General features: G+C 41.8%; 1 protein-coding gene across 2 annotated transcripts in view; it reads right to left on the bottom strand.

The window, feature by feature from the left end:
• Positions 1–14,383: 14,383 nt before the first annotated feature.
• Positions 14,384–15,373, bottom strand: part of LOC121605217 (gamma-aminobutyric acid receptor subunit gamma-3) — a 45,485-nt gene continuing 44,495 nt past the window's right edge. For both annotated transcript variants that reach the window (XM_041935041.1, XM_041935042.1), the window contains one exon: positions 14,384–14,662. In XM_041935041.1, the coding sequence (XP_041790975.1) occupies positions 14,384–14,662 (279 nt within the window). The remainder of the gene's footprint in view (positions 14,663–15,373) is intronic.

Consider the following 15,373-nt stretch of genomic DNA (forward strand, 5'->3'; position numbering starts at 1 on the left):
TAAACTAATTAATTACACCAGTTCAATGAGAATTCATTGGATTTCCTCTAAGAAGTCTCCTCTATCCACGGCTAATGCTCTTATTCATCAAGAAGGGATTAAATGAGCTCTACCTTCTGTAATTAAGAACTGCAGTGAGGGAGCTTAAGAGGATTCGCTTTAAAGGCTATTTAAAAAAAAAGCCTGATCCTCCTGTTACAAGACAAAGTAACACGATATAGACTGAAATAAACATTTCCTTCTTTGATCACCCGAACACGGAGAACTGACCTCATGGAAGGTCTTTTTTAATTAGCCGAGAGGAAAAATGACACAGTGCATTATTGAATAACAAATAGAAGAAGCCTTTTATGTATAATATAGCTTTTAGATTATGATTAGAAGGCTGTAATGGTAAAAGCTATGAAAAACACAACATTTTACAGTAAACAAAAAGACCTGAAACAAAGCATGAGAGAGAACGAATAACTGGCTATATTGTGCAGTGCAGGGATAATAGCGAACTGTAAGCTATACTTAGAAGCAGAGCTCTCATGCAGCATGTTGTGCTGAACAAGCTGCGCAGTGATTCACGATGCTGCTCTGAGGTTGTGGCTGTGAAGGGTTCGCACAGGACTAGACACAACATGTAGAGAACTTTTCCTTCAAGTGAAGCAAAGGACAGATCTGATCTTGACGACCTGTTGCACGCCGTCGTTGAATGACTGTGTGCGAGCTGCTAAATCCAAAGAAGGAACGTGGAAACAGTATGTGCATGAACAGGACAAGAGTCTCTGTGAGGCTGTACATGACACTCATCAGCTGCTTATGTTTAGCAGGTGTGTTTGCCATGGTCACTATTTTAGCTTAGCATTTTATCATGCTAATATCGGCACTAAATACAAAGTACAGCTGAAGCTGATGGGAATGTCATTTTGCATCATAAACAAAAGTATTGGACAAATTAAAAATTTTGGCCTGATGGTGGCGCAGGATGATAATTCAGTGCACCACCAAATTTAATACAATTCTTACTTACTGGACCATGAACGTACCAAATTTCATGACAATCCATCCAGTAGTTTGAGACATTTCACTGAAATAGAACTAGTATAGTATAGTATAACGTTGTATTTGGTCTACTTTAGCTACAGTTGTGTTTTTACATTCCCGACAGACTCTCGTAAAAGGAAACAAGACGATAAGCAGCACAGTAACAATCCCACGTTCTGTACCTGAGCTATCGTGATACCCAGCTGGCAAAACATTATTATTTTTTGGTTGTGGGGTTTAGCGAACATTCCTGCACAATGTTCCCTAATTGCTAAAATGGCAAGTTTTTCTTTTGTAAAGCTAACGTTACTATGTTCCTGGAACGTTCTGCAAAGGTTAGTTGAACGTTCCAGGAAGGTTTCTTAAGTGTTTCCCCTTAACATTGTTTAGATGTTAAAAGGACAGTTTTTTCGACATAGAACCAACATGAGGCCACATTCTCAGGATGTTCTTGGACAGTTTGCTGAAGGAGCCTTATGTTACAAACAGGAAATTCAATTAACTAGTGTCCGTGCATGTTGTCACACAGCCAGGCTAGCGTTTCCCCTGTTTCTGGTATTTATGCTATGCTAAGCTGGCTGGCTGACTTCTTATTTACTCTACAGACATGAGAGCGCTATTGAACAGAGTACAGCCTTAATTTTTCAAGTTCATCTATTCATTTATACTTTCAGACACAAAATCTATTCAAAACTTAAAACATCCCACATCTTTCATTTCTCACTGGTATTACTGAACTTTTAAAGCCAGCAGTGCAGTTTAACGTCAGCTTTTCAACATCCAGCATTTGCACTTCTTCGGTTATGATTGACGTTGAATAAACGTTGGATTTCCAACCATAACTGACACCGACTCAATATTGATTCAGCCGTCATCTACAAAGTCAGTCTGCAGCCACATTTCAGCTGATTATATATTGAAACAATGTAGTGAAACAATATTGATCCAACCATCATCTAAAAGTCAGTCCACAATGTCAAAATGTTTAATGAACTTTTTTGTTCTTGGACATATTTTGAAACTAGTTAAAGAAAAGAAATGAAAGCCTTTATAAGAAGTGGATGTTTTGCCTTTGATGTAAATCTCACTGCTGAGTTTCCTCCTGAAATACAGACCTCACAAATTTGAAATTAAGAAATATAACATCTGAATGCTGTACAGTGTGTGAGGTGGTCCAAACTTCAAAACACACACACTAAACCATGTATTTTTAGTAGATGTTAGCATTATTAGCCTCTTAAAAAGTAACTTTGCATAGGTTTATACATATTATGCAATATGAATAATAAAAAAACATGAAGTTATATGAAAACACATTTGAATAACTGAAAAATTACTAACGAACATGACTTCCCGTGGTTATTTGAACGTTTTGGGACTGAAAGCATTTGTACAGCTTTCTCTGAACGTTCTGGGAATGTCACTGGAGCTACAAGGAGCTCGTCTCTAAATGTGTTTCACTGTGGCTGAATTATATTTAGGGTTTATTAATTATTGCCCCGAAGAGACAAACAAAATCGTGTTTGATAGAGCTGAAATGATGACTACGCTAGTGAAATGAAAGGATTTCTTCTGATAGGATCATTTTCTATCACTTGAGTAATTGGAGGACATCTCTATGGCCTCTGGTTACTTATGACGGGCATTCATCCCCAACTGTGACACTGTGAGAATCTCACTTGACTGAATAAAAAAAGGACTAATCGAAATCTCTAATCTCTTATCAAACATCCGTGTTTGTTGTTGAATATGTCAGTTTTCACTGTGACTAATTACTATATTTTGAACGCTCTGCAAGTTGACTCCCATTGCACAGCGAATCAAATGAAGGGTATGAAATTAATCCACAGCTTATGGTATTTGAGGATGGTGCGCCGTAGTGACAATACATTGCAATACCATTTGTTGTTCCTGGAATAAAAGATGGGAAATCACTGCCATGGCCTTTAAAGAGTCAAGCTCTGGATCGCCGTTTCCTCCTCACTCATTAAAAGTCGTCTAATGGAACCATCTGACATTTGGCTGAAAACACTTGTTTGCCGTCGTATTCATGAAAAAATTGACTTCACATTTATCTCTGTCGGTCCTGTACATTGTAGCCCAACTCCATCCAAAATGACATTATCAAAAATAACACCATCTGTCTTTATATGTTGAATGTATTTGGGCATAAAAATGTTAAGAACCCGGGTTGCAGGAGCCGCTACACGTTGAGGATTTCCGGACAACTGCTGGGTGAAGTGATTGAGCACAGCGTGGAGCCGGCTGCCGCGAAGGGTCAAGACGCTGCAGGTATTCTTTCCATTCAAATGTTAAAACAGCTGGTTTCACTGATTAGGAAGTTCATCCAGACAGAAAGAAGCAATCAGACGGATCACCTGGTGAATCCCGTCGCTGGAGCCCAAACCTGCAGACTCCTGAAGAGAGCTCCACTATGTTCAACATTGGTGATAATTATCTGTCACAACACAAACCATTCAAACAGGAGTCGTCAAAGCCCCTTCATTTTCTGCTCAAATCAGACAAGAGGTTTGAGAGTAAGAGCTGCTGGAACCACAGCTGTGATCACGGCTGATCAGAGCTCACTCGCCTCGTTACTGTCCCGTCCCTCAATAATGGCGCATTTGCATATGTATGAAAAAAAAAGTATTACACTTCCAATGGCTTATTGTTTATAGACATGTACGAGATGATTGCAGAAATGGGAACTAAGAGTGCGTAGCATCGACTTAATTGGATTTCTTATCTCGGCATTGTGTGTATGATGAAGTAAACTGCGAGCGCTGGAGTCACGATCCATGCACGTTTTAACTTTCAACAGCTGGTTTGGCCAAACTTTGTTGTCCTTGGTTACTCAAACAGTCTGATGGAGATGTATCTACAGGTGACACTAATAAAAACATCTCAGTGAGGTTTGCTGCAATCGACATTAAGAAACTGTGAATTGTCTCCAGTTAACTGTTGATATGCTGAGTAGAAAATAAGTTAACTTCTTTTTTAACTCAAATATAAAAGAAGATTTGTGAAATGTGCTTATTGAGTTCCTTCCCGAGAGTCAGATGAGAAGATTGACACCTCTCTCAGATTTTTCCATTAAATATGAAACTACAGCCAAGAGACAAAAACGGTGCGGGACAGCTAACCTGGCTCTGTCAAGAAGTACAACCCTGATTGCAAAAAAGTTAGGATGCTGTGTAAAAAAAGTAAATTAAACAGAATGTAATCATTAGTTAATCCTTTTTGACATAAACTCAACCGAAAACAGCACAAAGACAATATATTTAATGTTTGAACTCATCAGATTCATTGATTTTTGTAAATATCTGCTTATTCTAAATTTAATGCAGCAACACGTTTCAAACACGTTGGGACAGGAGCAACAAAAGACTGGGAAAGATGTGGAACGCTCCAACAACACCTGTTTGGATCATTCCACAGGTAAACAGGTAACAGGTGATAGTATCATGATTGGGTATGAAAGGAGCATCCTGGAGAGGCTCAGTGGTTCACAGCGAGGATGGAGCGAGGTTCACCACTTTGTGAACACATGACTGGATAAAGGAGTTTAATACATGAGCTCAGGAACACTTCAGGAAACACAGTTTGAGAGAAATTATCATGTTATATTGAGGTATAAAAAGAAATATGTCAGCCCATAACCCCTGCTAAAACTACAACTTTAAACAAAGAGACACAGCGTTTTAACTTAGTAGTTGTAATTTCCAGTCGGAGATACTGGGAATAGTTAGATACTGGGAATTTTCCCACTTGAAAACGATGATGCAACAGAAAGTTCATCAAACTGTTGACCAACACTGGCAGCTACACAAGCTGTAAATAAAATCCTTTATTAACACAATTACAGTCGATTCAGCTTTAATTTAAAGGGAGCTATTGACAGCTTGTTTGTGTCTGGTTTCTCTTATTATTGAACAGCCAAACATACGTAACAGAATGTTTAATTTAGAATAGTTAAATGATGTCTTCAGGCGATCAGTGGGGGTTTCCATCTTGGAATAAAGATTTTCCTGTTCTTCCCGTTCTGCTGACACTGCAGCTTTAGAGTTACTGGTAGGTGGATTTTGTGATGATTGGACAGAGAAAGGCTAGCAGCTAGTACAATGCAAAGCTAACACAGCTTCTGGCCTCTTGGCAAGAGAGCGAATAAGCGTTTCCCCTAAAATGTTGAGATTTCCTTTAAGAGCAAAGCCCTCGTGATAGAGGACTCACTGCGCTTGAAGAGACACTGCCGAGCAGGCGGATATGTCTCCGGATCGGACATCCCAGTGGGACGGAGGGCCGAGCTGTCCGGCCTCTTGCAGAAAATACAAGCTAAACGATTCACCTGCATAATCCATCATCTGTGCATCCTCCGAGCTGCTTAAAGCCACAATCAGTAAGTGAAATAGTCTAATATTAGACATTTATACTGCTCAAGAAATCTCATGTCCTCTGATTTCTGAGAACTGGGAGCTCCTCACTGTTGCCTGGTAACTTCCACAGAGAAGTGCAGCAGTTCTCAGTCTAATGTGGAGTGATTAGACTGTCTGAGGCCGGGCAGAGTTTATTCCAGCAGCTAACAGTCGACGTCCTGCAGGCTTTCCCTCCTCCTCCACACCTGCTCCCAGCTGGCTGCACCCAAGAACACGACGAGGAGTCACTCGAGTTAACACAGCTTCCTCCTCCACAGCTGACGGCTGTGTTGGAGGGTTTTCCATCACCTGAGGAAACCTTTTACTGTAGGAAAAGATAAATAGATTTGAACTTGCAGGATTATGCACTTTATTGATGCAGAGCAAGCAGCAAACAGTGAGGTTTGAGTGATTAAATTAATAATTGAAAGAATGCTACTAAATACTAAAATGACATTATTTTATGTTAAATATTGATAAATATTATAACAACTTGATGAATGACACAAATGCAACATTCAACAAATGTCACTTTATATCTACCCATGACGTTTGAGGAGATAGATTATTATAAAAATGCAAAATTCATTAATCTCATGAATTTTTCTGTGTTCCGTCACCTACGTAATATCTCTGTTGTGTTTACCTCTGAAGTCTTTGATTTTAAGAAACATGGCTTTGCATGCTTTGCAACTCAAGTCAGACTGAAACATCTCAACTATTGGAAAATCGGAAATTTTATACAGACCAACACTGTTCTAGCTGCTCGGTCAGGTCACTTTTTAGCCTGTTTAGCCTCATTATTTAAAACACAGGGTTGTCTGATGGACTTCTGTAGACCCGTTCTCACCTCCCAACATGTCAAATGATGTAGTCTAAAGAACGAGAGAGTCCCTGTAATTGGTTGGTCCAGGAGACCGGGGTTTACGTCCCGTGTGAAACCAAAAGTGAACGCTGATTTCTCTTGTAAGTGAACCAATTGTCATGTCTCGTCAGATTTGTTAATGTGTTTTGTTCACGAGCGTCATGTCTTGTCTTGCACTTCCTGTTTTATTGTGAAACCTAACTCTCCTCTCGTTTCAGGCCCTTGACTTCCCGGTGTGTTTCCCGCCTGTCTCATTGTCTACCCCGCCCTAATTGTCTCCACCTGTTCATTGTTACCTCGTGTATATATAGTCTGCGTCTCCCTTTGTCTTGTGCCAGATCGTCTCGTGCCTTGTCCTGTACTTGCCTTGCTATCTAGCGTTCCATGATCCTTGTCTTCTGTGTCCCTGTAAGTCTAGTTATTAGCATAGTTGAACCTTTTGTTTGATACTTTGTTATCTAGCCTTTTGTGATTAGTCCTGCTTTGCCTCTTTTGTTTGATACTTTGTTGTTGAGTCGTTTTTGAGCCTAGTCTGGTTATTCCTTAGCGTTTTCATTTGTACTTTGATTAAATTACCTTGTTTGCAATCTGTGATTTATCCTGAGCGCTTTGAGTTAATAAATTTTCCTTTATTTTGAAACCTTGCTGAGTTGTCTGTGGTCTGCATACTGAGTCCTAAAACCTCGTGCCTCCGGGCTTGTCACCAATGTAGCAAACATGATATTCCCTGGACCTTACCAAAGCGCTATTGTGTGCTATCCACGTGTTTATTAGTGGTATTGCTTCTAGTCCTGCTCAGGCATATTGGACCACTTGACAACCTGCACCTTGAGGGTGAGGGTGAGTGTTTTACCTTGATGACATGTTTGAGGTGTGTTCGTCACTGATCACAGCATGAGCAGCCCTTTTTAAGCCCCTTGTGGCAAGTATATTCCACCCTGCAGTATTTAAAACAGATTTGCTGACCAAATAGCACAGAATATGTCCACAAACTGTTAATTCCACAAGCTAAACTGGTGTCGTACAACTTCGTCAAAATAAAAGCATCCGGCGGGTTTGATGGCAGAATGCTTTTAATGTGAAGCAGCAACAGCAGGAAAAAGTTTGGTTTGCATCAGCAGAGCAGGAACTTAACAGTAATCAGTAAAATAAGGCTGATACGTGACAGTTTAAACAGGAACACAGGAGTGACATTGAACTCCAAACCAACTAAGGAGAGGAGGCCATCCTGTTAGGTCCGGCTTGGTGTGGCCATCCCCTGCCAGGCCCAAAGAAAAACCCTGTTAGCCTCCAGATGCCCAAACAAGCCTCAGTCAAATCAAGTGATGTGCTTCTGATATGAGAGTTTTGACTAATGTTCCATGCGTGAGGAGATGAATGCTTGGCTGACATTACAAACAGAAACTGTAAAATGAAGGAAGAACGATAACACCACACTTTAGTTTGGAGAGCTCGTCACAAAGCCACGGAGCACATTATGTAACGTCTGCTTTGTTTTGAGCTGGAAAACGTGTTGTAGAATGCTGCATTCAGGTGTCACTTGAGTGTGTCGAGGCCCTTCAAATCAGTGTTTCAGCAGCAAGCGCGTGAATTATCGCTGCACCAATGGAAGGAAACTTTGAAAGTTGCTTTTAAAGTACAAAAGTTGCGCTTCATTATGTCAGAAAGAGCACAGTTACCGTGGCAACTGACGCGATCTGTGACTGAGACAGGCTCGTTTTGTTTGGGTTTACCCTGCACAGACATCACAAAGCCACAGCTGCATCGCTCCTGTGCAGAAAGACACTTTCAATGACTCCACAGCCACTTTGTGTCATGAATGAATCACTGTGAAGACCTGGAGGCTAAAGCATTCAGTGTAGCTGTTCCTGCACAGGGTCACTGCACCTTGGCTGCTCTGATCACTGTTTTCTGATGAGTTAAAATTTTGATCTGATTCTTAAAGTTATCCTGTGGGGAATGTGACCAAACCAGTAGCTGTTACATATTATTATAAACCACCTCGGTTTATAATAATATGTCAGTGTTGTATTTGCGGCCTGTTTCCACTGCCCCCATGTGGCCAAAAACAGCATGAAACAGTTAATGCACGTTAAAAGGTTCATTTCACTAAAATTACAAAAGCTATCCTCTCACTCCACCTCTGAATTTCTGCTTCCACTCCAATACGATGACCTTGCTCCACCTTTCAAGTGGGTGAAGTAGTGCCAGAGTCCTCTTCTGCTTCTATTGTGGATGACCCACAGACCTCACACTGTGAGTCATTTTCATTTATTTCTTCACTTGGATTTGGATCACCTGACCTTTCAAAATGTTTAGTGACAGTGATCTTAACACCTTACTGTACCGCGAGTGCATGTGTGAAAACTAGGCTTCCATATTTGGTGCATGTTTAACCCCCCCATCATCATCATCAACATTTTAACGGGTGTAAGCAAACAGGTTGTTAACTTCCCTCCTCCTTTTTTATTGAATTTCAGACACGTACAATTTAATTTGAAGACGGACTCAGTTTGTCTTGATTTCAGGGTTAAAAAAGGAACTGTTTTGTTCGTTTGAGTGTGTTTTCTCTCACAGGGGGGCCAAAACGACCATGGTGGCAGCCATTTTTGCTGCATGTTGTTAACAGTGTCTGGATGGAGCAGTTCCCTGATGGCTCCCATCGCGCTTCTCACTTCTTTCCAAAATGTATTTTTACAAAACCCCAGTGAGGTATGGCGAGGCAGAGAACACCGAGTCTATCAGGAGGCACGTTTTCTAATTAAGCCATTAAAGGTCCAGTGTGAAGGATTCAGGAGGATCGACTGGCGGGAATGGAATCTAATGTTCATGAGTACGTTTCATTTCGTGTAAAATCACCTGAAAATAATAATAGTTGTGCTTGTTTCTTGGAATGAGCTCTTTATATCTGGAGAGGAGGTGGGTCCTCTTTACAGAGCCATGTTGCACCGCCATGTTTCTACAGAAGCCCAGAACAGACAAACCAAACACTCACAGCTAGATACCACTGAATCCTGCACACTGCACCTACTTCTAAAATAGACTCAATTTAAATGCATTTAAACAAAAGACGTTCAAACTGCAAAATTGACTGCACAGATTTACATTTATGATAAAAACTTTATTCCATATGTTCTGGTTCATGGTAGTAATGCACATCTCAAATAGAAAAAGAACCGTAGGTATGAAAACAGCATCGGAGATGGGTTGTGGTGGTTGGAGCCACACTCACAGGACTGCTCAGGAGTACAACCTCAACACTTCTCACTTGACGGTATCATTGAGTAATGAGATATCTACGTCACACCGAAGCCACAAGAATGAAAACACAAAGCAGAAAAAGTGTACAGTTGAGTATTGTGCATACAGTAAGATTGGGGATAATACATGTGGACAGAAACATGATTCACCACTGCTGATCACGCTGCAGCGAGCACAGGTTGGAGTCGGTAGAAACACGCTTTGTGTGCAGCAGCAGAGACACTCAGAATCCTCTTCAGCAGCTACGGCAGCTGTTAGTGAGATTTCTGCCACAAATAATACAACAGTGGATGAACTGGCAAATGATATCAACCATCTTAAAGCACTTCTAGGCTAATTATTTCTGTTGGGCTCATAGTTTCCAACCAAATGACACTTCACAGTACTGCACTGAATACATGAAGCCGCACTCTTTGAAAAAAAGAAAAGCCAAAATACATTTTCCTTGAATGATTCAAACTACCAGAATAACTGAAACAGAAATGTCTTTGGCTTATTAATCACAATAACACAAAGTGAGTGTGGCTTAGAATCAGTGCTGTTCGTTTGCACTGACGTTATTGTACATCAAGTCACCAAAAACTGCACTAATACTCCACCGATTCGTCCGTTTAAGTGACAACATTTTCAAAACACACACAACTTTCCTTGCGAGGGGATTTACATAGCACATTAGTGACAGACAGATAAGTTTCATGTCTAAATGTCTGCCCCTCACATGTCCCATCTGCATAATCCAGCTCATCCTCAGATGACACGGTGCCCAGAGCTGGTTCACTGGTTCAGTCTGGAGCCACACACATGCCCGTACTGGCCTGGGATCAAATCCCAGCCCGAATCCCTTCCTGTGTTTACTCCCGCTTGCTTCCCCAGAGTCTGTAAAGATAATACTGAAAAATGTGGACGGTCCAGTTGGAAAAACATGATGCAAAATCAGAAGCAAATACGACAGGGAGGGGTTCCAAACAGCCAATGGAAAATCTGTCGTGTCAGTTTAAAGGCACATTGAATTCACGTTGTCCAAATCTGTCATCGTGCTAAATATAGCATCATGGGGACGCAGGAATGTTCTATGTAAACCCCGAAATTCAGAAGTAACACCTGCACACCAACTGCAATCTACACTTTTAATTGAACCATATGAGACAAAGTATCAGCTCAGTCTGGATCTTTGATACGGCAAATAGTTTTTAGATAGTCCAAATAAGATCTTACAGAAAATAACGAACTTTCAGAGACCGTCTGGAACCATGTTCACAAAAACTCTTGACCTTGAACGTTTGAGACTTACTCAAGAAAAGCTACTGAGTTAAATGATGCAAGAAGTTTGTCTGTTGCTGCTGTGTTTTAGACGCTATTGCCTGTTAGTTCGGAGCGAGAGAAGAATGAGTTAACATGTTAACAGTCGGGACCCTGCATCCAGCTGCTCAGCTGGTCTGGACCTGGGGTCTCCGTCGCAGGCCTCCTCTCTCAGTCAGTCGTCTAACGGAGGCAGAAATGCCCCGGAAAAGAAAAGAGTGTCTTCTTTTGAGCTCGAATCTCCTTTTATCTTAACATGGTTATGCAAGAGTTATTGTCAAGTAGCACCACTCACAACACCTTATTGCATCGCCCTTCATCTGTCGGCAGAAGGGAGTCAGAACATCTGGGCTCCGCCGTGATCAATTAATTAATCAATTAACGCTGCAAAACATGTGATATAAAACCATTTCTCGTTCACATCGTGGCCAACGAAATGCCACGTGTGGCAGGTTAAAGTTTATTACTGTTATTTGTACCGCTAGGTGTGATCACACCCAAACAAAAGAGAGCCAGAAGAACTGCTGCTTCGTGTTTGTGGAGGAGACGCCATGAACAGGTGCACTGACATCTGCGGCTGCATCCATTCTCATTCAGCATCTCGTTCGTCTGCAGGCACAGGAGGCGGCACTTAACGCCAGCGCTGGCTGAGTTTTGCTGTTCCTCTCCTGTTTGAAATAAGGGCCGTTCAGCTTCACATCTACTGCGACAACGCCAGCACGGCATCAACCCTGGCAGCCGCCGAAGACGCCACAATTTCAAAACGCCGACGTTACACGTGCTGCACTTCTTTTTCACCACCAGACTTTACTACATGTGCAGCATCAAAACACATCAGTGTAACCGTCGTGTTCAAACTTGCCTGGAAACATAAATGACTGGGCACATATGTGAAGTATTTGGCACAAACATAGCAAATATAATAAAAAGAAAACAGCTCAAAAAAAGGGCTATAAAAAGTTCCACTTAAGTAACAGCCCGAGGCAAAGAAGTAGCCTTCGCTGAAGTGAGGTCTTCACCGCGCTGAGGTTATTATCAGAGGTAAATATGTATTTCTGGTGTTCATCTCAGCTCCGGGTGGGCTACACTCTAAGGCAATTCAACGGCTGCTAATGCCAGATCTAAAACACAGGGAGATTCAATTATGACACGAACATATTAAAACAATAATTCTATCTGTGAACGTGTTACAGCTTCTTCAGCGTAGTGTTTAACTGTCTACTGCATGCAAACAACGGCCGAACAGAGATGAGTGATCCTAACGGGTGGGATTATCATGTTTGTGCTTACAGTAATGTACAAATGACGCCCATTCCATTTCACCTGGGCGCCGCGATTGCCGACCGTGCGCAGAAGGACTGGGGGTCACTGTTAGTTCAACGGCTGGAAGGCGAACTCTGCGTGTTCCCTTCATTCAGTGTGTGTTAAGAGCTGTGGCAAGAAGTGGCTGCTGTGAAACACCAACACCTGCTGTGAATATGTAGAAATAAACACCTGACGTACAGCTCACCTGGGTCTAATGCAGTTGGTAGACATGACAGACTGTCGGGAGCGTATCTATGTTCTCAGGGTCCCGTGTTCCCCAGTTCAGTGTTCTGTTAACACACATTAACCCTCCTGTTGTGTTCGGGTCGAACCCCTCACCCTCACCCTCACCCTGGGAACAAGAACAGGTGTTACGGTGAAAGTCTTTCTGGCGCAGTAACGGTTACACGAAGCCTGCGCTGATGGGCTGTTAATTACTCCCTGATTGGAGCGTGATGCTTGGCGTGTTTTCATGTGCGTGTGTGTATGTGTTGCACCTGTTCCCGACCTGCTGCGCTATGATTGGCTTGCGCTGCTGCGCTGTGATTGCCTCGTCCTCGTCGCCTCGATACGAGCAGAGAAACATGAAGAGGAGAGCGACAAAGTCCACGTAGGCAGGAGGTCGTGGTGGATTAATGGGTCAAACCCAGGACGGAGCTGGGTCTGTGTCCTGTGTGAAACCATAAATTAACGCTGATTAATTATTTTTAGACTTAGATGACAGATTGTATTCTTCCTTTTTTAAACCACCTAAACTACTTGTTTAGGTTTAAGAAAAGATGATTTGGGTTAAAATAGACCTTTTGTTTAATTTAATAACTTGTTAAAAAGACTTTCTGGCAGAAAGTTGACACAGGACCCTGGGAACCTATGAATGACTCTATTATGTGTACTGACTTTAATCATATTTAACCAAGGTTTTGTCTTTTAGCAGCCCCTAAAACCTCCACAGTAACTGATGTAGAAAGAAAACACTGGTCCACATAGAGCTCATATCAATCAATAAACCACTCTTTACCCATCGTTAGACATCTTGGGAAATGCGCTTAATCGTTTTCGATGGGAAGGTCGACACCATTCTCACCCTTTGTACACTGAATATGAAGCTAACGCCGGTAGCCAGTTAGCTTAGATTAGCACAAAGTCTGGAAACAGAGGGAAACAGGGGGCCCGGCTCTGATTCTCACTAATTCTATGTCATTTGTTTAATTCCTACAAAACCCAAAGTTCTGGTAGGTGAATATTGCTACCTTTGAACAGCCTAGCTGTTTCCTTGCTTCTTTATGCTAAGCTAATACAACTAGCTGCTGATTGTAGCTAAGTATTAAGATATCTTTTGAATTTATGGCAGGCCTACATGGGGTTGGCGCTCTGAACCTGCAGAAGTTAGTGAATCAATTATCTGTTGAGCCCCTGAAACAAACGCAAACATAAAAGAATAGAAAGAATCATTAAAATCATTGACGTCACATCTTCTAATGTGAAAAAAAAATGCTAATAAAGCACATGTAATGCTTCTTTCTGTGGTTCATTCAAACTGTTCTCTTCCCGAGGAACCAATTTATGCTGCAAGCAGGAGGAATGAGTCATGCCTAATGACTGAAAGTCGGTCTGAAGAGATAAAAACCAAATGATTTTTCATGTGGTTGTTACAACAAACGGCTGTTTTATAAATGTAACTCAAAGCTCTGAATGAGAACAGCCATAATCAGTCAAAGCCAGGCTCTTGTATTTTTTATTTTATTTTTTTTTATAAATCATTATTCCCTGATTATTGTAGCAGATAGTATCTACCCCTCCAGAGGAAGGCACTATGAATGGTTTGAATGTCCTTGGATTTTCATCAACTGGATTTGACTGATGGCTGGATAATAACGTGCCGGCACAATCTCAACGACACAAGTCATCCTCCTGACTGAGAAGTTTACGGCGGCGGCGCGAAGCACATTTCCTTTGTCTTCACAGTCCATCCTGTCCTCCCTCTGTGTACAGCATATCGAAGGGAATCAGCATTGTGTTGTGTTCGCACACCTGAAGTGGCGGAGGCAGAAATCTGTGCTCGGCACAGGCCTGTCCCCTCTCTTCATCTCCAGGTAGCTGCTTCAGGCAGGATAAAGTTTATTTGGTGTTACCTTTCCTCTCAACCTTGGATCTCTTCTGTTAAACTGTGCTGCGGTGCCTTTGGGGCCGAACAGGCTCCCGCGGCGCGCTAAAGGTAGAGGTAGCCTACCCAGTAGACGACGTTGAACAGCAAGAAGGAGGTGGGGAAGAAGACGCGCGAGTAGGCGTCCAGTTCAAGTAAATCTATGTGGACGCGCCCTTTTCTCCACGCGCCTCCTTTACACTCCTCGAAGCAGCAGAAGAAGCTCTGGCAGTCTTTTCCGTCCAGACACTCGTAGACACAAGCGTCCTCAAAGTCCTGCCAGTACAGGGAGTTGTTTAAAGTGATGACGGTGTGTGGGGGTCTCACATCCAGGACGGAATAGTTCTGAGGAGAAGAAGAAGAAACACGGAGGATTTTTCGCACTCATTGGATTAATGTCTCTCAGGGGAACTTGGATGGGTGTGTTTTCTATGCATTTTAGCTGTAAAAACAACATTTTGAGTCGCCGAAATCATATCTTTGCATCCACCTATTTCGTTTGAAGCCAGGGTTTTGCCCTGCTGAGATATCCTGTCCTGCAAACTTTCATGATGTCCCATTTAAACGCTGCGTGAAAAGCTCGGTTAAGTAAAACACAGGCAACTGGACACAAATTAAATAAATGGGTGCAAAGAAATATTGTTTATACAGGCGATACTACCTGATATTCTGTATTTCTAACACGAATGCATGAGCTACAACTGTCTTAATCAAGATTATTTCACTAATTTATCAGTCAGGTATATTTCTAAAGGGAGAAATGATGCATGAAAATAAGGTATTCATAAATACCAACTACCCAACTGATTTAAACTCTCTGACAAACATTTTTAACTTTCTTCCAAAGGTACAAACAGGGCGGCGAAGCTTTCTCCATGTGTCATCGACACATGAACCCTGCACTGGGTCAACTTAATGCAAATGAGAGGGTTAGATATCGTTACATATCATGAGGTTTGACAAAGATGGGCATATTTTCATTTTAATGCACAAGGAAAAAGCTTAAACATTTTGTCTGTGTGACGTCACAGATTAGAGCTTTGGTTTTCTGCCCTG

Source organism: Chelmon rostratus, chromosome 4 (genome assembly GCF_017976325.1).
Source record: "Chelmon rostratus isolate fCheRos1 chromosome 4, fCheRos1.pri, whole genome shotgun sequence".
Classification (NCBI taxonomy): domain Eukaryota; kingdom Metazoa; phylum Chordata; class Actinopteri; order Chaetodontiformes; family Chaetodontidae; genus Chelmon; species Chelmon rostratus.